Source organism: Idiotropiscis lumnitzeri, chromosome 4, assembly GCF_059441095.1.
Source record: "Idiotropiscis lumnitzeri isolate Australia: NSW breed Sydney's pygmy pipehorse chromosome 4, RoL_Ilum_1.0, whole genome shotgun sequence".
Lineage (NCBI taxonomy): Eukaryota > Metazoa > Chordata > Actinopteri > Syngnathiformes > Syngnathidae > Idiotropiscis > Idiotropiscis lumnitzeri.
Genome location: NC_142394.1, coordinates 26,225,590 through 26,250,017, shown reverse-complemented (window position 1 = coordinate 26,250,017; position 24,428 = coordinate 26,225,590). Strand labels below are relative to the sequence as shown.

Below are 24,428 nucleotides of genomic sequence, written 5' to 3'. Positions count from 1 at the left end.
TGCATGGCGATAAATATCTTCCTCTCGCCTGACGTACTCGACTTCGCTTAACAATTGCCTTTTTCTTCTGCTTGACAGCTGCAGAAGAGAGAGCGCTCCTGCCGTTTCTATGTGCAGGTATGTGGATATTATTATTTTTTTTCTTTTTCCGCGCTGTTGGTCGATTTCACGCACAAGATCCTCCAATGTATTCTCTTGTTCGGTGTATATCTATAAAGTCATGATGACAGTTGACTCGGTGGTTTACTGGTTAATTGTACCTACTGCCCTCTAGTGGCAGCACATTTATGTGCGCTGGCTGCTGCTATTAATGGCGGTATGGAAATGATATTTTACGACCAATTAAGTGTAATTGGACAATTCAGCGCAGCACACTTGCTCGTGATGCCGTCGTTTGGAAAATGCAGCTCCAGTTATTTTTTTTGGCAGGAAGTCATCTGTAATATGATTATGAATTTGGTGCGAATGGTTGGAACAGTCATTTGGATTCCCTTTTCAGTTTAATTTCGAGTCAAATGAGCAATTTTTTTCTTTCTTGCGGGATTGATTTATTCGTCCAACGCAAAAACTCCGAGACGACTTCAGTAAGTAAGTCAACGAAAAAGTCAGCCAAAGTCCTGGCGTGTTATGATTGGTCCTGATACATAATGAATGAGTGTCCCAATTTTGGGAACCCGCCTCCATCGCAACACTCAGCGACTTTGCGAGGCCGCTGGCGGAGTGCGTGATTTGCTCCCTGCGGGTGACATTTTTGCTGTCATCTCTTTTTTTTTTTTTGACGACTACGAATAATTCTTCGATTGTGGTTAAAGTTGTGCTTATATATTGTGGAAAAATAATACAGTTTGCCTGTCTTTGTAATCTCTGATCGGGATTCATATGATGGTGTGTCTGCTTTATTTCAATGAGTTAAATTTTTTGGGACATGCCCATCATATTTCATGTCGCCATGTGGCTCTGGAGGCTCCATTTTGTTTTTGGAGTTTTGCATTCTTTGCCGCTTTGTGGGTCACCAAATCTTCAGGGTCTGAATTCTAAGATGCGCTACCAAGAGTCATCCAAATTCATGTTGGAAATGACCCTAAAATGGCTGCTTTGAATCAAAATGGCCGACCTTTTGGTTGTTTTCTGTGCTGGATTTATTTGAATTTTTTTTGTGGGTCTACTCTTTAATAGAAATGCCCACCAAATTCCATGTGTGAAGCCGGCTTCCGGGGCAGGATTTTCAAAGGAACGCCGCGTGTGATTTCTCAGGCCGTGTATCACAACCAATTTAATCCCAGTGAACATGACGCTTTGACAACAGAGCACATAATGATCACCTCACCGTGTTGTGCGGGAAAGCGCCCTTTTGATTGCGAGCAAACGGCGGGAAAATGGCGCCCGGAGGATATATTAATGGTGTCCAATTACGGCGATTACGTCGGCCCATGTTTTAGCGCGCACCTCTGAAAGCTTTCTTCCGTTTAGTCGGCTTGACGGGAAGTTGAAGCTGCGGGCAAATTCCGCCACAGAAGATGAAAAACATCTCATGCCTTAGTAGGAACCAAGCGAGTGTGACTTTGTAGGACCCAGGGAGGATTTTTGAAGCCCCTCATTAAAGCGACACCTTTGTTGGCGAGGATGACCAGGGGGAGTGTCACGGCGGGGCGGCGTGACCTTCCAGGGAGGCTGGATGATAAAAGAACCCCCCGCGCCCCCGCACCTCCCGCGACTCAATTTGTCGGAAGATGAAGATATCCTCGTAAACAGAAAGCTCATCTGGCCTGCAGTGCGAGAGTTCTGCCTGATTAATCGCAGTCTTAAAAGTTGGATTTTTTTTTTTTATTCCCTTTGGTATGGCGTCACCGTTCATAACGTATTTATTTGACTGTGGATTTTACACTACATTAACGTAGACTAAGTTATCCAGTACATTAATGGAGATAGTCACATGAAAGTCACGGCGATCATTCCACATGAAGCTCCTCCAGCCATTGCTTTGTTTCTAACGTCGCGGGCCAAATTATTCATTTTTCAAAACTGAAACTTTTTTTGGGGGGGGGCGCTGATTCGACCTGCAAAGTCATTTTTACTTGGCAAAAAAAAAAATCTGGTTGGCATGTCCATTTGTAGCACTACAAAAAAAAATATATATATATAGCGCCCCCTACTGGTGAAAGAAAAAAATCCACAGAAAAGCCGCACCATTGTATTAGCCGCATGTTTCAAAATCAAGGAAAAAAGTAGCGGTTTATAGTCCAGAAAATGCAGTATTTCCATTTGAAGTCATTTTAAAGTAATGTTGGCCATTTAAAAAAAAAAAGAAAAGAAAAATCCAAATTCAACCTTCAGAGCCAAACTAAACTCTCAAGGAGCCATTCTTTCAAATGAGCCGAACGTCTGCCACTTAGTTTGAAGCAGCCTTTTTAAAAGTCATATTGGACATTTTGAAAATAAAAAAATCTAGTGACACTTAGCCACATGTCATTTGGACGACACATGAATTATGAATAGAAAGAAGAAAAAAAAAATTACTAACCCAAGCAGGGGCCCTGATATGTGATGGCCAGTTCATTCTCTGAACACTTCATTGGCCAATAAGACGTCTCACAGAAGATTTGAATAGTTGTCACTTTTCCTACCATTTTTATATGCCATCAATTTGCCACAATATATGAAAATAAATATGTGATTTTTTTTTTTTCAGGAAATATATTACAGTTGAAATGTATCGAATCTGTTTTTGCTGAAGAATATTCATTTGTTCCAGTCACTGTGAAAACAAATCAAAATCAAGGCTGTCACAAGTCATTGTTGTTGAAAATGTCCTTGTGGCAAGAAAAATCACTGAAAGGTTTGGCAAATATTGGCGTCAATGCAACATTTGCTGCCGTCAAAAACACTCGCAATCGTTCGCTGTTCCGTGAGATGGGAGGAGTCAAAATCGATCTTTGCGATTGGCTGTTAGCTAGCGAAATCAGGGCATGCGAGACGAAAACTACATTATGAGATATAAAAGTAGAAAATGGCCTAATCTCGTAAATTAAGCTTAGCTAAACAGGAAGTCTGCTATTTTGGTTCGTCGTGGCCGTTTTAGGCTCATTTCGGATATTTTCTTCAAACAACAACTCGTCCAAAAGATTTTGACGGACATTTGAGTTTCCGTCATTGCGCACGGACGGAGTCATAAAATTCATCGAATCGATCGACGCAGCTTGACCTTAACGCCACTCAACGTCGTCGGCACGTATTGTCGTAACGATGATAGCGTCTCCGTTGTTGCCATGGCAATCAACCAGACATCTTCTTGCTGAGCAACTTGGTAAATCAGAACAGGTAAATTCAAGAGAACGAGGCGAATACGTTTGCCTTCCCGCCGTGTTTTGTCTTCTTCTCATTCCCCCGTCACTGCGAGAAATCGAGTTTGAGGCTCCGGCGGCGGCAAAGGGAGGAGGAATTCCAGGGGGGGGTGTAAGGGGAAGCGGATCAGAAATCAATTCCCCAGACCCGCGAGTTGATTTCATCAATCAGGACGGCGTGGCTCCAAGAGAACACAGCACAGGCCGGCCTGGATGGGCGCCAGGCGACGGGCTAATGTCGGTCTCATTTAAATGGAACACGCGTTGCAGCGCTTCACACCAGCTCATCAGTCTTGCGTTTCAACAAGAGCATTTGCCCAAACTAAAAATCTTTTCAGGGAAAGAAAGATCAGCATTAACAGCAAATAGATTTTGTCATTAAATGTATTTATATTGCATTTCATTTCGTCAAAGTAAATACATTTTCTTTTCTTTTTTTTGCATATTCATTGCATTTAATAATAATAATAATAATTTGCCCTTTATTAGTCCCACAATGGGGAAATTCGAGATTCGAACCCAGGCCTCCTGGGGAGACTGGGTCCTGAACGCGGCGCCTTAGACCACTCGGCCATCCTGGCGGTCATGTATGTCATTTATTTTATTTTCGGTGATGCCACAACTTGTCTTGTAATTGTTTTAAAATAATTTTTATAATTACATAAATATCATCTAATCTCACAAGGGAAATAGATAAATCCTATATTTTGTATAATTTAATGACTAAAATGATAAATGTATTACTGATTAATACACTTTTATCACAGATGATCTTGTCTATTATGATTGTATATTTCAAATGTATTTTTATTTATTAATTTATTAAATTATAGTTGAATTTTATAGCACTATAAATATAAAATAAAAATTACATTTATTATAAACGATTTTATATTTTAAATAAATTACAATAAAATTATTTTATTGTGTTACAATGTTATTATTATATGCTATTTTATATTTGACATCAATTAAATTGGAATTATTTTATTGTGTTCCAATTTAATTTATTGCCATTGGATTTATTTTATTTGAACCTTAGCGAACACATTTGAAAGCAAAGCAAATAACATTCACTAGATTTTCTGATGAAAATGTCAGCATCTGGAATTAATGAGAGTGTTGTTTGCGTATTTGTAACCGTTACGCACCGCTGTGCGTCCATCATCACCCATCCGAAGTATTTATTTCCTGTTGCGGAGAACAAAGCCAAGGCAAATGTCAGTTGCATGGCGAGGCGGTGTTTAAAAAAAAAAAAAAAAAAAGGGCCTCTTTAATTGAGAACAACTCAACCTGCGCATAAGGTGTGATTGCAGTGACTCGTGAATCATTCCATCCGCGTTGCGGAGGTGTCGGTGAGGTTGCGATGCATCCGGGCTGGCGCTACAATCATCCTCAAATAGAGGCCACCGCGCCTCAAAAAAATGCGTCTCTGCGGGTGGGGGGAATAAATACGACCATGTGTCGCCTGTACCTTGCACAACCTGCATGATCATAGAAATAGGTTTGAGGAAACTGTTATAGGCATGTAATACAATGTCAAACGAGGGCCTCCTCTCCAATGAACACCTGTTTCGGTTCAACAAATCTTGGTGTCGTTAGAATAAGCATGGAATAGGATAAGAAAGTTTGTTGGGTGTTTTAAGGGGGGAATATTTATATTGTAGACTTTTTTCTGCATGTTCGAAAAATTCAAATTGATTTTTTAAAAACTAAAGGCCGTGTTTCCAATAAATGTGTCATCGACCTTTACTGTAATAAAATTATTGTTTTTTTTTCCGTTTATTGAAACTGAGTCTCATTTTGAATAAATGCCTTACCTACCTCTAATATACCTTTACATTGTTTATTTTATGGTACAGTTAAATTAGGCATGATTTTGAAATAAATCAATTTATAAATAAATAAATGCGTTATCTATCTCCAAAAAATCCTGATACAAAAAAATGCAATAAAAAAATGAAGGTACTTTGTGCACACTATGTATTTATGGTAAATTATGCTCCATGATAAAAAAAAAAAGAACTTCCTCATGAATAAATATCTTACCAATCTCAAATATAATAAAAGACTTGTACAAATAGTTTTGTAATATGATTTACAATTGTCATTAATGATGAGCACCTCCTCTTAAATAAACGCTCGGTTATCTTTGGTGAGTATATAACTCCCGGGCTGCATTCCTTCACGGTTTTTTTTTTATCAGGCATTCATTCGGTAGCTCACCGAACAAGTCCACTTTTCGCCTTTGACTTCATCACCGTTTTTAGTGACATTTCCCAAAGTCCCTTTCATAATACGCTGATTTAAGAAAAAAAATAAATAAATCTGTCAAATGAATCCTTTCCATCTTGAATGTCGCTTTTGAAGACGAGCAAAGTCGGTCGGCCCATTCGAACGAACAGCGTCCTCTCAACCAATTAGCATTCGATGCTCGAATATCGCCATTGGCATTTTTAAAATCTTTAATGGCTCTTAATTTTTCATCTTGTCTTGCAAATGTTCCGGTTTGTTCCCCCGCTTTACCCGCGCCAGCATTGTTGTTGGCGGATTACAGCGGGCGTAATGGCCGCTCGCCGACGTTAACGAGCGGCAGAGTCTCGCGCCGGATAGTTATGCCGGCGGTAAATAGCCGGTTCATCCGCTGGCTACCGCGCAGCAACACCGTGGCATTTTTCACCTGAGTGCTTTTTATGTGACGACAAAGAAAATCCATCACGGCCATTAAAGACTCCCACCTAGAGCCGCGTTTCGTAGGAACCCTTGCTTCTGTCTTCGGAGTGGCCTTTGCTTTATTTACGGCTTTCGGTGCCACTTTTGTTGTTTTATATTTAATGCAGAGCCAAGTGTGTACGTTGAACCTTCATTCTGTCTTGTTACGCTGCCCCCTGGTGGCCAAGGCCGGCACGCCGGAAGGCGCAGCACGATGAATTGAATTGTTACCACGCCCAAATTGTTTTAATGATGTCATTAACCACTCGCAGGCCATGGTGGAGACGGTGAACAATCTGCTCCAGCCGCAGACTCAGGCGGCGTGGCGCGAATTGAGCACGAGCGAGAAGCTGCGGGCGGCCACCACGCTGCTGGACACGGTCGAGCAGGGAGCATTCATACTCGCGGACAACCTGCTCAAGACCGACGTTGTGCAGGAGAACACCGACAACATACGTGAGTATATTCGTCTGCAGCGGCATAAATAAAACGCCTCGCTCATTCTTGGTGATAAATAGAAGCAATGGGCATTATTTTCTCCCATCGCTGATTCCACGCCCCAGTTATTGTATCAACCAATTAAGCCAGGGGTGGGCAAACCTTTTGATTGGCGGGCCACAATGGGTTCTAAAATTTGACAGAGGGGTCGGACCAGAATGCAGATGGATCGAGTGTTTTGGTATCCTCACCTCATCATCGGAGAAAAAAAATACATTTAATTTGAAATGAAAGTGAACAAAAGCATTCCAACAATATATATGTCTTTGAAAAAAAAAAACACAGTATTTAAAAAATAAAACATGAACAAGGTTTAATCATTGAATTTTTTTCAAGTTTGGCGGGCCGGATTAAAACGTCTAACGGACCGCATGTGGCCCCCGGGCCGCAGTTTGCCCACGCCTGATTAACCCAAGTAACCTCAGCCCCACATAGATTGATACCATATATCGTATTTCCTTAAATAATAGAGCCCACTTCCCCAAATAATGTTGTCATATTTATGTGCCTCTAGTTAAGACTTTCATAGAAACGCGAAGCGCCTCGCCCTCAAATAAACATCTCCACTTTTCCATATTGTGACAATAAGGACTAATAGTCCGTATTTCCTCAAATACTTGGCGCCGGTTCCAAATTATTCAGCAGGTGTGTCATCTGCTTATAAAAAATAAATGCCTTCCTCAAATAGACGCCTCCCATTGTCCTCAACTGTGATTTTGAAGAGCAGCGTTCACGGGAAATCGTTCCTCAAATATTGAATGCCCCAAACAGTCCCGAATAAACGCCTTCTCTCTTTAGTTTCTTTTGTTTCCACGGTGGAAAGAATGTAAGTTTCAAGCAAGAATTTCCTCGCGAGGGAATTTTAGCATCACCCACCTCTCGGAGTTTAAAGCCACCCGCTACCATGGCAACCTAAAAATATAAAATATAGGTCTTGTGGCTCGTAAGGAAGCGGCAGCGAGGCGAATTAATAAAATGGATTTTATTATATCCGCCGCACAATTCATCTGGGTATTAGGGCGAATCCAGGCTCGTTCGGAAGGTGAACGAGACGACAGCGGCTCAACCCGGGGGGGGGGGGGGACTTTACAGCTCACGGCGGTACGCTTGTTAATTACGCGCCGGCGACATGTTTACTAGTCTTCGCCTCTCTTGTTTGCGCTGAACCACGCCTTCCATAACCAGAATAAGGTGTCGACTCATTCTCGAACCCCGTTTTTCGACACGGACGTCCTTTGTCTGCTACTGGGTGCGCTCATCTCGCCCACAGATTCCTGCAGATTAGCGTGCTAGCCTAAAGCTTTTTTTTTTTTTTTTTTTACGCAATCGCGAGGGGTCTGGTCCTGAATTGAAATTCGACCAAAATTCTAAAATGAAGGCCGAGTTTCGAGGGAATTGTTAAACGTACTCTGCGTCCTGTATTACAGTAATAAACAGGAAGTAGACGCCGTGCCCCAATTAGTCAATTAGTGAGTCATCCTCTGCAGCTGAGTCACGCCTCTCATTTTAATTAATGGTGTTGAAGTATTTCCTCAAATAATTAACACTCAACTCCAATTAGGTGCGTCATTCACTGAACCCAAATAAACGCCTCTCTCACTGTAATTAGATGCCTCCCATGATCCCTAATGATTAGAATGAAGACCCAGAAAAAAAAAAAAAATTTCATACCCCATTAAGGCACTTGCTTCTTCATACCCTGACAAAATCTGTGCATCACACCCTTAAGAAAAAATGTCTCCCTTAAATCGTGATCCATATAGTTTTTTATGACAACCATGATACAGCGTTTCCTCAAATAAGACAACTTATCACAAGTAGTCATTAGGTGTGTAGTCCACTGAAGCCAAATTAACACCTGACAGTGTTATCTTTAGCGGCAATGACGACCAATATATAAAACTGTCCCCCAATCATTCCCTCGGTGTGTGACCCACTGAAATTAATTTCTACCTCTTTTAATAATTGCGCTTATACACAGTACAATATTTCCTCCAATAATTGATGCCATACGCAAAGTAGACACTAGGGGTGTCATCCAATTTAGCCAAATAAATGAACTCTCAAGTTGATGCCTCCCATTATCGTTATCGGTGGTCACGATGTCCAAAATGTTGTATTTCCTCAAATAATTGTGACTTAATTGTGGTTACAGAGTTGGAGGTTGCACGGATGAGCACCGACGGGAATTTGCCTGACCTGAAATTCCCCCAAACGGGCGGACAGGGCAGCTCCATCCACCTGTCGGCCAACACACTCAAGCAACATGGAAGGAACGGCAAGTACCTTTGACCGGGTGTATCCCCGTTGGACTATTTCCTGCCCGATCAACTTGTATTGCGTGCTACTGTAGTCTATTGAAACGGATGTCATCAGAAGAAATAATTGACCTGTTGTCGCGCTGGCTGATTGATCGCTTGAGCGGCAAATAGCCAACAATGGCTGAACTTAAAGAGTTCAAGGATTGACCCTTGCGGGACACCACAGGCCGTTAGGGTTGTTCACATTAGGTTTGGCAATTACGTACAGTATAAAAATAGCGTAGCATAAAAGCAGCATGACACCAAACCGCAGTCCTTCCTTTTAGGTACATTGTAGTCCTATAATCAGGCTTGCACGTTTCGTGGAGGCACAAAAATGGACTCATGCATTCCACCTGCCTCTAATGGTGTGCAAATGAGGTGCTTACATAAAGCAAGAACAATGCCACTTTTCGAATGCATTCAATGCTAATGCGGTCGCGACTCAGCGGGATGAAAAAAAAAAAAGCCCGCGTGTGTAGCCGTCGTTCTCGCAGGACGGCGGGATATATTTCCTGCCGCCATCCAGTGTTATATGACCCAAATTGTTTTCCTTTCATCTAGCTGAGTGATCGAAGTCACAGCGGGGGGGAAAAGTGAGATGGAGAGTGTGGGGGGGGTGAATATGAATGAGCGCGGGTGGAGATGATCAACAAGGAAAATGGCTCTCTTTGTCATCAGAGCCAATGTATGAGTGGTCGCCGCATCGTGCAATTTCAAGTAATTGTTTGTTGATGCCGGTATGTTTTTCCATTTTTTTCTTGTTGTCACCACACAGAATTGCTTCGGTTAGCCTGTTCTTATTGTGAGCAGTTTAACCGCGCATCTCTTTGGATTCTGGTGTGAACAATGCTTCCTCTCTGAGATAGGAATGGGAGCAACGAGGAGCTCATGGTTCACGCTATTTGTAGTCCAGGGATGCAAACCCCGATTGTTGTTTGCACATGTTGTTGAGCAAGGTTAAAAATGAATGAGTTTTTTTTTTGGTCATATGTTTTGATCGGGATTCACCATTGAAATAATCATTAAATTACAAATTTCTAACTCTAACTTGTGTGGTATTTTACGCTTGACATTTTCAATAGGAGACAGGTCTGGACTGCGGGCAGGCAAGTCGAGTACCCGCACTCTTGAATACAATAAAACTTTATTTTTATAGCGCATTTCACAACAGCTGGCGCTGTAAAAAAAAAAAAGAAAAAAAAAAAAGCACTTTCCATATGGTGTCATATAAATTAGCCGGAAATTAGCGACAAAGCCACGCTGCTTGATGAACATTCCTCAACTCTCTTTGTGTTTTTTTTTACCACCTGTCACTGCTTTTTGGAAACGTGTCGCAGCCGTAAAATTCAAAGTTGATGATTATTTGCGAAAAGCAATCGAGTTTATCAGTTTGAACATGAAATATTTTGTTGGTCGTCAATTAAATAGAGGTTGAACGTTGTATTCTGTTTATAGGCGGCATCGTAGCCGCAGAGGTTGTGGGTTCAAATCCGGTTCCGGCATCCGTGTGTGGAGTTTGCGTGTCGTGTCCGTGTGGCTTTTCTCCGGGTACTTCGGTTTCCTCCCACATTCCAAAAACATGCATGGCAGGTTGATTGGACTCTCTAAATTGTCCCCAGGTGTGAGTCTGAGTGTGCTCTGTGATTGGCTGGCAACCAGTTCAGGGTGTCCCCCGCCTACTGGAAAAAGAAACTGATCGGATGATGGATGTATTCTATTTTCATTGACATCTTACACAACATCCCAACTTCAAGAGAATTGGGATTCGTCGTTGCTTTTCATTGACCCCCCCCCCCTACCCCAGTCCCTCTCCCTTTCACTATTATGGCGCAGCTGCAGAGGCGACATGGTGGCACATTGATGGCTGCGATTTCTGCTCACTTCCCCAATGTGCTTGCTTGTCTGTTGCCGGTTTTGTTTGCTGAGGTTTTTTTTTTTTTTTTTCCAAATCCATTCGTTGCTCTTCTTACTTGGCTTAGTTTGGGGTTGCTCCCCCCTCCCCCCTCAAATGTTTTTTTTTCTTCTCCGGTCATTGTTTTTTTTTTTTTCTACTTTTTACATCTTTTGAACAACTTTGGATCAAGCATTCCCAAAGTGTGGTGTGCGCACCCTCGTGCGTGTGCGAGATTAAAAAGTCAACTGTTCTGAGGTGCAAATTGTGGTCGGTTCCCTCACAGGCGAGATCCGCATTGCTTTCATGCTGTACAAGCACATCGGCGTGTACTTGTCAACGGAGAACGCCAGCGTGAAGTTGGGCAGCGACGCCATGGCGACCAATTATTCCGTCATCGTCAACTCGCCGGTGATCACGGCTGCCATCAATAAGGACGCCAATAAAGTCTACCTCTCTGACCCGGTCATCTTTACCATCAGACACCTGCAGGTACGCAAGTGCACGCTACTTGAAGAAAGAGAACTCAATTGCTTTTTTTTTAATACTCATTAAATCTTAAACAATGCTTTTGCCTAAAAATGTCATTATTAAAACAGACTTAAAATTCATCTTAAAAATATTTTAATAATAAATGAAAAGTGAAGTTTGAATTTAAATTAAGCGTGTTTTTATTTAAGATAAACTAAGTTGTGTTACTACATTTACTATGTAATTTTTATGCAAATATTGAATATAGATTTTTTTTGTTTAGTTTTTTTTTTTTTTTTTTTAAATATCAAAGTTGTACGAAATATCCATGAACCTGAATTTTCAACATTTGTGTCCCCCTTAATTTTACTACTAAATTAAAACATATGCGACAAGTTATTGTCCTAAAAAGATTATTAAATTGTTTTATTGAAATTATTTCTTTTTTTTTTGTTTATGCAAAATTAAAACATATAGTGTGAGAGCATTTACATGTTTTGCAATTGCAAAACTATCTGAATTTATTATTTACTATTAAATATTGAATACATGGTCCTTAAAAATCTGTCGGTTATGTTCAACTTTAAAACGCGACTTAAGTCTTGAGCAGTGGAGTGAAATGTCCGCTCTGACTCAACCCGCAGCAATCCGAGGAGAACTTCAACCCCAACTGTTCGTTCTGGAGCTACTCCAAGCGCACAATGACCGGCTATTGGTCCACGCAGGACTGCCGCTTGCTGGGCAACAACAGGACGCACACCACCTGCTCCTGCACCCACCTCACCAACTTTGCCGTCCTCATGGCTCATGTCGATGTCAAGGTACGACTCCCGTCCAACTGTTTACGCCTTGTTCGCACCAGCGTTGCCACAGTTACCTCGAGAAAAAAAAAGGCATCTTAACTCATTCAATACCATTGACGGATAAATACGTCAAAATCCTTTTTTTTTTACTAGGCTGGTCGTGAATGAGTTAATTATTTTAAGGCGGCACGGTGGTGAATGGTTAGGATGATGGCCTCACGGTTCAGAGGTCGTGGGTTCGATTCCGGCTCCGACCTTCCTGTGTGGGGTTTGCATGTTTGCCTGGTGCCTGCGTGGGTTTTCTCCGGGTACTCCGGTTTCCTCCCACATTCCAAAAACATGCATGAAAGGTTGATTGAAAACTCTAAATTGCTCCTAGGTGTGATTGTGAGTGTGAATGGTTGTGCCCCGCGATTGGCTGGCAACCAATTCAGGGTGTACCTCGCCTGCTTCCCGACGTCCGCTGGGATAGGCTCCAGCACCTCCCGCGATCCTCGTTAGGAGAAGCGGAACACAAAATGGATGGATTACTTAGCTCCTTTACTGAGTTTTTGATTTGGAAAGTTACTCCAGTAAGTTAGATTACAAGTTATTTTCCTCAGATGCCGACCACTCCGTGAAACAGAAAATATCACATGAATTATTATTTTTCTATGAAAATTTAGTTTTTCCGGATTTCACTGCACATAAATGGTCTAATTGGATTGTTTTTCTATTAAATGAAAGTCTAGATTTCACCTCTCTCTATGAGCTTGAATGTTCTGTGCTGCGACTCCAAACGTTCCTTCAAATGAATTTGTTTTGTCATCAGCCGATAGGACGTTGATGACCTCATCCCATATGGCTTCAGGATTGCTTTTATGTTTCATAATGTACAGTTACTGCTGTATTATATATAAAATTAGATGACTAAAATGGTAGGAGGTAAGCTCATAGCGTCAGCCTTGTTTATTTCTCAGAAAACAGAATGGAAACCAAAGCGGCTTTATTGCTCCTCATTGGAACCATAATGGACGGAGGCACTCGCAGTCCAAAGCGTGGCGCGGTGAAAAAAGGAAGTCATCTTTTACAGCTCAAAGGCTCGCTCTCAGCATGAAGCCAATCCAATTGGCAACGCGTAAATCTGCCGCTACGCGCTTGAAATACAGCCAGGAGTCGTGTGACTCGGGTGGGCGATTTATGACGGGCGGAACAGCTGTCAGGATGGCATCCGCGTTCCGTACCGACATTGCGCACCTTTTGCCGTCCTCACCCTCTTGTCATCGCCGCCGCCAATGTACGCGCAAACAAAGGCAACCTTGACTGTCCTTTGGCGTCGCCGCCTCGCTCCGCCGCCGCCGCCGTGGAGGTACTCCGGCGACGACAGTGATGGATGCTCCCCAAATATCACCCTCTCCATCATCCGCCGGGATGTGCCACTGATTTAGACTTACTGGTTCGTCGAGAACAGTGGCACTTAGTGGCAGGTCCCCGCCTCCCCCTGGGCTTATCCTACCTACTTTAGATTTCTTGAGAGTCAATTTCAAAGAGCCGTCGTTACAAATGGTCACAAATGGCGCATTTGAATTTCAAAAGGGGCCGTATTAGAGGGGAGCTTTTGAAAAAAAAAATGGCTGTTCAAAGCGACATTTAGTGAATCAAGGAAGCGTCGTCGGTGCAGCTTGTTGGACATTACCGTATTTCCGAAAATAGTGGCCGATGAAAAATAAACTCCTCCCTCATATAGAGACCAGCCATGTTTGGTTCTTATGAGAACCAAACGTTCGTATTTGCTTTAATTTGCAAGTGCCAAGCACCAATCGGTCGACAGCAGCGTCAGCCACTAAAATTTAAATTTAAACGCCGCCATCCAATACGCAACATCAATTATCACTGCTGGTTACAGCTACAATCTGTGGATTTTATTTCCTTGAATCGAGACTGTCCCTCGAACACAGAGGTCCCCAACTAGGCCACTTTGGACCAGGCCGCACAGATGACGAAAAAAAACAAAAACTTGCACTACTTCTGGTTAATTTATTATTAAGGCTAAAAAAAAAAAATCTTATTTTGAAGAGTGACAGGCTTCTCTCCATTACATCCATCTATGATGGTGAATAGTGGTGCAACAAATCATCTTTGACCCGTGATCCGTACGAATCAAGCACGGCCAGGAACGATCCGCGGAATGGCTGGTGAAAAAAAAACAAAAAAACTACGCGATCACGTTAAGGCGACATGATTAGTCCGCATTCACTATAATAGCCAAAGAAATTGACACCAAACCTGGATCACGTAAGTCGCATGTCGGAGAGCATTTCGGAAACTTGAGGTGAAACGAGTCCTCAAATTACTAAGAAAGGATTTTTTGCCGACACGTCATTTCAGAAAGGGATGTCAAGGAAGCTGCAAACATACCCAACGAACACGCCGCCACCGCAACGACAAACTTCAAAATAAAGCTGAACGAATAAACGATTATGATTGATGCCAACAATAGTCAAGCCTGAGTTGACTTTTACTTTGAAGTCGGCACTTGTGGCGGCGTAGCGGCGACCTTGACTTCCGTTTTCGATCTTTCGGCTTGCTTTACGGACGTTTTAATTAACATGACATCGTTGCCACTAACGTCAACTTCGTCTGAAAATCATATTCAGACGCTAACAAACCGCTCGCTAATTGCGTCGTCATTGTATGACACCACACAAGTCTCCGGCGTTAGTGGATAGTACTGGCTAGCAGCTAGCTGTTAGCATTAGCACAAGTGCCAACAAACAACACCCTCTCAACACGGGTTGCCGGTTGGCAAAAGTTTCGGTCCGCGTTTGGGGACCACTCCTCTATCAGACAACATTTTCACAAGTAGAGTATTTAAACTTGGAAGAGGCTATATTTGTGGCGTCGAAAGAAAAAAAAAGGCTGTTCAAAACAGTGTCTGGTGAAAAAGGAAACTTCCACCGCACGAGTTGTTTGACATTCACCCAATGCCTGTGGACTACTCGGAGAGATGCAGAATGTTAAGAAGCTCTAAATCCCACGGCCAAATGTGATTATTTATCACCAATTTCAAACATCTCGACACGCTTACATCTCGTGGCTCGGCGACGGGACGTCTCAAGGTTATCGCCATCGGCGTCACATGAAAAGCTCTCTGCGTCGCGCACGCCGAAACCCGATCGTTCCGAAAGAAAAAGACGTCATCTGAAAGACGCGGTCGTGTTTGTTTACACAGCCATGAGGGATACGCTTACACCATTGAGTCGAAATGAGACTCGCCATCGGACAAAAGTTTGTTTTTGAAGGGCACCTGTTTAAATGGCCACTTCAAACCAAAATGGCTGACTTTCGGTGCCTTTTTGAAGATGGCGTTTAGAAACCTTTTTTTGCGGGACTAATCAGGACAACATACATTCCAAATATCTTTTTGAAAACGTTAATTGGCTTTGGGTGGGTATTTTTATTTATTTATATATTTTTGGGGGAAATTCTTCCCGTGTTAAATTTGGGGTTGAATTATTATTAATTTTTTTTAATATGGCGCTACTGAGCCAAAATGGCTGACATCCTTTGTCTTTTTGATGAAGGGTTTTAAAGTCTTTTTTTGCGGGTCTACTCATGACTACATACATTACAAATATCTTTTTGCAAACGCTAATTTCCTTTGGGGTTTTCTTTTTCATTCTATGAAATATCTTTTTGTGTCAAATTGGTTTTGCAGGTTGATTTATTTATTTTTTTTAAATACCGGGCAACTGAGCCAAAATGGCTGACTTTCTTTGTCATTTTGAATATGGGTTTCTGAGACTTTTTGTGAGTCTACTCATGACATCATGCATTCCCAATAAATTTTTACAAACTTTTTTTTTTTTTTTTTAGGAAATTCCTGTCAAAATAGCAAAGTCCTGTCTTTTCATGAATGTGTTTTTGAGATTTTTTTTCCATCCGTCCGACAAGACAGACATGCCAACTGAATTCCGAATGAATGTTGCTTAGTGTTGAATATATATGGTATATATTTCCAAAGTAGCTTTGGGGCTTGTGTCACAGTGAGTGAATGCCAGAAAATGACAGCCGCCCGCTTTCAAGACGCCTCTGTGGACTCCCATCACGGATGTGTATTTTTTTTTTTTTTTTTTTTGCATGAGGTGAGGCACAGATTGCATCATTTGGCACTCCGCCCCAAGCCCTCGCTCCCTCCCAGCAGAGTCATCGTGGCTCGCGGCCATCATCCACCTCCAAGAACAAAGAAATCGTTTCACAGTAAATCCATCACCGAGGTGTAGATACACTCGCTGTCCTTCACTGTGTTCCTGCATCAGCCTTCCTCCCGTGCATTCTCTTTTTTTTTTTTTTCCTCTCTCTTCCATTCGATTGAAGGTGAGAGTGTGATGGATCGAGCTTGTACAGCTCGCTAGGCCCGGAGACCTCGGGGTCCTCGCTCTCACAATGCTATGAAGCTAGCCGTCGCCCCGACGCATCAGCCTTGCGCTTGCTGAGCGTGGCGTCACCAACGGCTCGAGCGATAGTCTAGTGTGTGCGCTTTCAAATTGGACGCAATGGAACAGAATCTCGAGTAGTAGTTTGCTCTTGTACGCCTCTCTTTTGAAGAATCCTTTTTTTTTTTTTTTAAATCAATGCCCAGCAGTCTGAAAAAGAGGACTTGCCCTCTGGGAAATTAAGGCGCCTCAAAAGCTGACCTGAGTATTTGGAGGCAGTAATTATGTTTAGTTAATAAATCAAGACGTCACTCCCAGAAGCTTCCGGCACGGGAACAGCCCTTCTTTCAAAATATTTTGGCATCTGTCTTCTGCGTAGCGTCACGATCGCAAGTCGTCAAGCATCCAGAAGGGAAATCCTCAGGCAATCTGTGGCGAGCTTTTAAAAAAATAGTTTCCCCAGGATTTATGCAGGGGAAACATATATTCGAATCATCTGCCTCTGCACCGGAATGTATCCGGTACTTTCTCATTTCACTTATTTGCAAGTTGAGTTAATAAAGAGATAAACAACGTTTCTGACATGTCGGATCCATTCCTCACGCTCAAGTCCAATCGAATATTATTGCAGCTCGTGAGGAACATCACAACACAAAGTTTTGTGTTTTTTTTTTCATACCAGAACACGGACCCGGTTCACGACATGCTTCTGGATGTCATCACTTGGGTGGGCATCCTCCTTTCGCTGGTGTGCCTGCTGGTCAGCCTCTTCACCTTCTGCTTCTTCCGCGGCCTCCAGAGCGACCGCAACACCATCCACAAGAATTTGTGCGTCTGCCTTTTCATCGCAGAGTCACTTTTCCTCGTCGGGATCAATCGGGCCGACCAGCCGGTAAGACTCGACTTCCTTCAAATTGTTTATTTTTGTACAAATATATTTCAAGTCTGTTTAAGATGAATACTTCATCCTGTGAGAGAAAAGAAATTAAATTACATTTAGCGCATATAAAATGATAATTTTGTCCAAATTAACATATTTTTAATATAATAATGACATTTTTTTTTAAATTTTAATATTATTCCTAATGTCGGTTAATTTGACGTGTTTTTTTTTAATCTACTTTACAAAGTCATGCAAAAAAAAGACGATTTTAGACATACTAATAAAAACAATCCGAACATATTTGTGGCTCGGAATACCTTCAGGAAGTATCGTCTGCGTTCAAGGGAAATACTTTTAGCCTTCCATGCGATTTTATGGGTGCGATTCATGGCTCTCTCACGGTGAACAATTAATGTCCACTCAAGCCTTCACACATTTAATTGAATCAATTTCAGGGACAAAATAAGCTAGTAATGTTCAACTGCGCACATAATTAGTCAACGCTGTGTCGCGCTATATAATGGTAGAGAGGCGCGCCGATAGAAGCATTCCAACATGGCTGATTCCTAACACAACAGCAGGTTGTGCATTTGATAACTGCGCCTTTAGTTGGGACTTGATATCACAATTATTCCACCGCATCATCTGGAGCAGTTCACAAACCAGCATTTATCGAATGATGTAAAAAACAAAATGTAACCTTCTCCATGCGCCCACTTCAGATGGCTTGCGCCGTCTTCGCCGCCCTGCTGCACTTCTTCTTCCTGGCGGCATTCACGTGGATGTTTCTGGAGGGCGTGCAGCTCTACATCCTGTTGGTTGAGGTGTTCGAGAGCGAGCACTCGCGCCGGCGCTACTTCTACATGGTGGGCTACGGGGTGCCGGCGCTTGTCGTGGCCGTCTCGGCCGCTGTGGACTATCGCAGTTACGGCACAGACAGAGCGTGAGTACCAGTCCTCACTCAATGAAGTGGTCAAAATACCCAATTACAGTTACTGGCCAAATACATCATCCGATCAATTAATCATTTCATAGAAACCATTCACAAATTACTTTACAGTTGCGCCATTCGTAATTTAAAAAAAAAAATAAATAACACCTACCATTTTGTCTCATTAAGTCATCATTCACTTAAGAAAAATAAATGCCTCTTAATATTGACTTTAATTATGACCTTTTGACCGTATTTCCTCTAATAAATACTGTGCCGCATTTAGTGGACTGGTGCGTATTCCACCTCAGAAGAAAAAATGTCCTAAAACTCGTAACTAGCGGGGGCAAAGCTTTGCAAAAGAAGCAAGTTCTGATTTCTCATCAGAGGTCCCGTTAGTCTCCAGATTCATCATATTTTGAAAAGGAAAGGAAAAACCACAGTATTTAGAAAATAAAACATTAACTAGGTTTATTCGTTTCATTTTTTTCCAAGTTCAGCGGGCCAAGTTAAAACGTCTAACGGGCCGCAAGTGGCCCCCGGACCGTAGTTTGGTTCACACCTTTATCACTAACGTCAGAAAATAAACACCTCTCTCCAATTATCACTTAAAAATGAGGAGAAATAAAGCATATTTCCTCACATAACAGACACAATCGTGCAATTAGTCTCCAGGTGTGTTAGCCATTTCAAACAAATAATTAGACACCTCCCTTGTCCTTTGTACCTTACTTTCTTTAATTAACCACTTGACATTATTTGCCAGGAGCATTTATAAAGCACAAAGAAATGCCGCCACTCTGTTATTGCTTCTAACGAGACGTACCAACATAGCCTATTTCCCGTGATAAGTGGCACGCAGTTAGCGTCCTGCTAATAGCACGCACAAGCCGGTACGTTTCGAGACGGGCCGAGCCTCAGTTGGTGGTGATGGATGGCCGTGACTGCTTGCCACCCTCGTGTGAATAATTAACGCCCGCCACCGTTGGAACAATTACGCCAGGCTGTTGAAGGATGAGGGCAGGTTTTGAATGACTTGTTACTACCTTCAAAATTGTCGCCTCCCTTCAGATTGGTGCTGTGGAACTCTTTAGTAAAAAGCCCTCCCGGGTGGAAGCAGGCCCACGTTGTGATATCTTTAGTGATGCGCATTGGAAAAAGTAGCAGAAACTTGGGAGAGAAACTCCATGCTCTCCAAAAGTCAAAGACAAACCAGTGGAGGCTGAAGAAGATGACATGCCTGCAGCTCCTGCCGCCCACCAAGTCGTTAAATCTGTCTGTGATCTGAGGAAGGAGGAAAAAAATGAACAACACAACCTTCCGCGTGATAGAGAACGGAGGTGCACGCGGTGGCGCGCTTTGAAGAGCTGCCAGCGCATCTTTTTGTTTGCCGTTTTTTTTTCCCTCTTGGTTCCGCCGTCCGTGTGTGTTTTTCTCCGGGCCCTCGTCTCGGGGAGCGCCATCAAGCCCTGTCACTTCTGATAAAATAGTCACTCTAGTTTTCAAAGCGCCGTCGAGCCTTGAGGAGACAAAATGCCGAGCCGACGTAAACACGTTGTTTGTACGACTCTCAAATTCGTCGGGTGTTTTCCTCTTGAAATCAATGCCGCCTCCTCCGTGGGAACCGAGCCAAAGCAAGAGTCGAGGGTCCGTTTCCTCGACTCAGTCCAACCCGAGTGCTTTCAAGTGTTTCGGGGACCACCCTAACCAGCGCTTTACTGATTAAAAAAAATAAAAAACGTTGCGCGGTCGCCCGTCGTCCAGGAAGTCATTTATTTCGCCGCTGCTTGAATGCTAGCCGCCAAGCTAGCTTGCGCCGCAGCAGGACGGACTTTATTTGTACGAGACGCAAGTCCGTGCACGGCAGCAGCAACGATCAACGTGATGCGGATCATCTCCTCCGTGGTGACAAATAAACTACACCACTAACGAGAAGCGTTTTAACCGAGGAGGCGAACGAGGAGTCGCTAAGTGTGAAAGACAGAATCGGGAACGACCGAAAATAAGTGCTTAGGTGTACAGTCGACTTTTAACAGAAGTCTGCTTCGAACCGCGTTTGGGCGAAGAGCCAGCGGCTATGAACAGAAATGTTTTATTTCAATCAAGACGTATTGAGATGTAAAATAAGACAACAGCTACGTTAGCAATTTTACAGACCGGAAGACGCAAACCGATGACGTCATCATCACAAAGTGGTTCGATGTCAATCGTATAATAAATAGTTAGAATCTCATCTATAATTTTTGCACTATTTTGCGCCACAGAGTCCGGAGTTTTGTGATCTACACAATAATAGGTCTCCAAATGATATATTTTAATCAATTTAGCCTTGCTAGGGACAATTATTTTATTGACATGTAATCTGACATTTATGTGCAAAGAACATTAGTATGAAAAACATTTGGAAAAAAAATCATTTTCACTTCCACAATCCCAAATTATACTTGACGGTGAGTAGTTTTTAAAAACTTGAGAAAGAACTGCCCCCCCCCCCCTCACAAAACGTCTTTAATGTCCTTGCATTATTAGAGTCAGCCCTTTTATTGTTTTTAATGGTCTAATGGCATTTTATGTCATGTTTGTAAATGTCACCGTACATTGTGAAGAAAATCGCAAAACAAATCAAAATCGCAATATCTGTCCAAAAAAAAAAATTGCAATATAACTTTTTCCTAAAATCTCTCAGCCCTACTTGCCACGCGAAGTCTGGATTAATTTGCCTTCAAGTAATTGCTTTAACCTATGCCAATATGAATCAAAGTTTTGCTTTGCTTTGACATTGTAAACATTCTGGTATCAAACATCTCTTTCAAATTTCAAGAATCGGTTGCAAGAAGTGAAACCATCAAGACAATTCTTGCTTTTGTGGATTCAAAATCACGTTTAGATAATCGCTTCCCGCAAAATGCTGCTAACTTTCTGACCTTGTCGTCGTCCCCAGCAGGGCGCTCATCATTTTTTACAAGCATTCCCGAACACGAGAATTGATCCTCACTGCCAGTGACCAGAACCATAAACATTAAGGTTTGTCCCTTGACCGAGGATGTTGACCGTTCCCCGGCGAGGGGCGGCGAAGAAAGTCATTTTTGACTCTCCATAAATGGAGGTGTCTATCTGCGGCCGACAGCGGAGATTAGACGATGAATAATTCAAGCGCAAGCCACGAGTCACATTTCATCTCGGCGCATCTGTCACCTCGTTGCTTCTTATACCCGCACTTCCTCCTTTTCTTCCTCTTCCACGTTATGAGGGAGGAGGTCACGAGGGCTCGCGGTTTCATTATTGTCATAATTGCGGCGCCTACACAGAGTCGTCGGCGCTTGTAAGACGCTTTGTCGTCGGAGGTTTAACGGGCGAGGGTCGAGGTCGAACCAATTCCTTTGGAGTGATACAGTCGGGATTCAATTTGGGACTAATTGAATCGTCCGTAAATTATCATCTGTGACGGTAATTTGCTACCTTAACCCGGCAAATTGAATGTGAGCGCTGGTCTTCATCAGCCTTTATGTTGGTCCATTGGCCATTTTTTCGCTTTGTCGGCCAATTCAATAAACCTTAGTGGCTTTCTAGAGAGGCAGACTGCACACGAGGGCTTCTTTAAAGGTTTTTTTTTTTTTTTTTTCTATAGGGGAGATATTTTTCCAAGGAAACCCTCCTGTGTCTAACACCAATTGAACAAGAATACAATTTGTTTGTGTTTACATTTTACGAAATATTTGACAAGATCAGATCAGTTTTGAACATTTTGTGGAAGCACAAACGTTTTTTTTTTTCTTTGGTTATGTTTTACCGGCTGAACATGTGTTGACCTTTTTAGCTTCCTAAACACAAGCTGTAATATACAAAAAGCCCCTCAGGTGACATAGAAGGAAAAAAACATTGACGTTCCCTCGGAAATAACTTTAGAATAATAAAAAATTGGGAGATAATTTTTTATTTTTTTTTTTATTTTATTATCATTATTTTTTTTATGCACTTCCGGGTCATCATCCTGGTAAACCAAAGCAACAAAGATGGAGCTTGTTCACTCGTGGACAAATTTAATTCAATTTTACTTTAAAACATCAAATCAGTACTTGATATTACGTACGGTTTCCAAACGAAACAAACGACATCTGAAGCGACAAAAGAGCACATCTCTTGACCACCAGAAGCATTCCTCCTTGATTATTGCCACCTCCGACGTACTGTCGTCTCTCAAACTGCTGCACGTGAGAGGCTAGCGTAGCCAAATTGACCCGGAAGTACATAAACGTCCATTTAAAAATGATTTTGTTAAAAACGTTGCGTTATCTTGGAATCTTTGCGAGGGAACACAACATTTTTTTCATGTCTCCTTTGAGGCTCCGTAGAAATGAGCCTCTCTTCCCTTTCTAATTATCATATAAATAGCCTTCAGTGGAAAATTTGGACATCCCTGAGGTATTATCTTTGTTTTCTTGCCCCCCCAAGAGTGATATGCACTTTCTGAAATATTTCAACTTAATAAATTTCTAATAATTTTGCCCAAGCCGGACCGCGATTTGAGTAGTGGCGGGCCGTGCTTTTCACACCTCTGCCTTTAGTGAAGTCCTACTTTGTCGGACTTGAATGAATCCCCCTCTTAAAACCATTTATGACACCACGGCTGCAGAAATAAAACATCTCGGAAGTTTCTCTCGAAAGGCCCGTCTTGAAAACGGCCTCGCAAGTGCACCTGCAATTAAATCCTCACTTTCCCCTCCTTTGGCCATTGTACTTTAGAAGAATAGATTTGAGATTTTCCAGCGGTAAGAATGTGTGATGATCAAGTCACAGGACACGTTTACTCATTCAACGTGAGGCCACCAAGAAGGCTTTACTGTCGTATCCCACCAGTGGATTTGAGAAGCCCCCCCCCCCCTCTGCACGTTTGCTGACATCCTCGTCCATCCTTGTCATTGCAGTTGCTGGCTTCGCCTTGACACCTACTTCATTTGGAGTTTCATCGGACCGGCAACCTTGATAATTATGGTAAGTGTGCCCCGCCCCCAACCTTGTGCTCATTAACCCTACTTAGCCTGCGGGTCGTCGCATAAATGGCCCACACAGATCCATTTTTTTTTTTTTTTTCTCTCTCTCTCTCTGTCTGCCCTGTTGAGCGCCGACCCCCACCGGCGGGCACGCAACTGTCAAGGAAAACGAATGAGTGGTGCGGAGAATATATTGCAGTTTGTCACCCTGCCGACCATTCGTGGAGAGAGAGTGAACTCGCGGTGTTACAGTAATCCACACTGCGATTATGATTGATCCCGACACACCGACTCCTCTACCTTGGTTCTTTCCTCGCTTCGCGGTCACGCACACAGAAGGCCATTGTGCCAAGATAACAACACAATGGCTCATTTTTTTTTTTCCTGTTTTCTGAAGATCATTTATTGATCGCAACCCTTTTAAAACGGGCGGCGTGGCGCTTGCCAACCGGTCGCAGCGATGCAGTAAGTTGGAATCACTGGCAACCGGACAACTTTGATGACTGCTTCTTTGACTCGGTGAAGAGTCCCAGGATCCGATCCTCAATTTGACTCGATCGGTCAATCAATAATGACCATGTGAAATTTGGGCCTGCTTTGTTCGCCGCAAATCTGAAGTGATTGCTTATTCGGTCGTATGGACGACGACAGGAGAATAAACGTAAAATAAAATTGTTGTTTACTGCATGTACAGAACCATTTTTTTTGTGCTGTGAATGCACTTAAAGGTACATAAACAGATTTTTAAAAATAGTGCCTCTTAACACGGCAACAACTTTGCTAATTAAAGCAGAACAGACCCAAGAGGAAAAAAAACGAAATTTATTTAGCGTATTTTCTGAACTCTAGCGCGCCCCTAGTGGTGAAAGAAAAATCCACAGAAAAGCCGCACCGTTGTATTAGCCGATTGGTGTCCGTGTCCTCTCGTCATAAGTACTCACTTACAAGAGCATTTTTTTTTCTTCGTTGTTTCTCCACGATACATTTTCTTACAAAGGTTATTCATTGGTCGTCGTGATAATAGACAAGCCGTGATTCCGAGATTATTCAGGGCCATGCGGATTAACAGACATGTCGGAAAACATCCTGGCTTCAACCCACTTGGATGATCTACCGCAGCAATCTTCCTGCCCGCCTGTGACTCACTTGCTAAATCCTGACATGCACGACGCGCGCTCGTCACGCTCCA

General features: G+C 42.6%; 1 protein-coding gene across 15 annotated transcripts in view; it reads left to right on the top strand.

Annotated features, from left to right (window-relative positions):
• LOC148338882 (adhesion G protein-coupled receptor L3-like) overlaps positions 1-24,428 on the top strand; it is a 129,767-nt gene that overhangs the window by 86,921 nt on the left and 18,418 nt on the right. For all 15 annotated transcript variants that reach the window (XM_088292693.1, XM_088292692.1, XM_088292682.1 and 12 more), the window contains exons 12-19: positions 79-117; positions 6,326-6,509; positions 8,707-8,829; positions 11,032-11,237; positions 11,861-12,037; positions 17,117-17,326; positions 18,040-18,260; positions 23,174-23,240. In XM_088292693.1, coding sequence (XP_088148819.1) covers positions 79-117; positions 6,326-6,509; positions 8,707-8,829; positions 11,032-11,237; positions 11,861-12,037; positions 17,117-17,326; positions 18,040-18,260; positions 23,174-23,240 — 1,227 coding nt within the window. The remainder of the gene's footprint in view (positions 1-78; positions 118-6,325; positions 6,510-8,706; positions 8,830-11,031; positions 11,238-11,860; positions 12,038-17,116; positions 17,327-18,039; positions 18,261-23,173; positions 23,241-24,428) is intronic.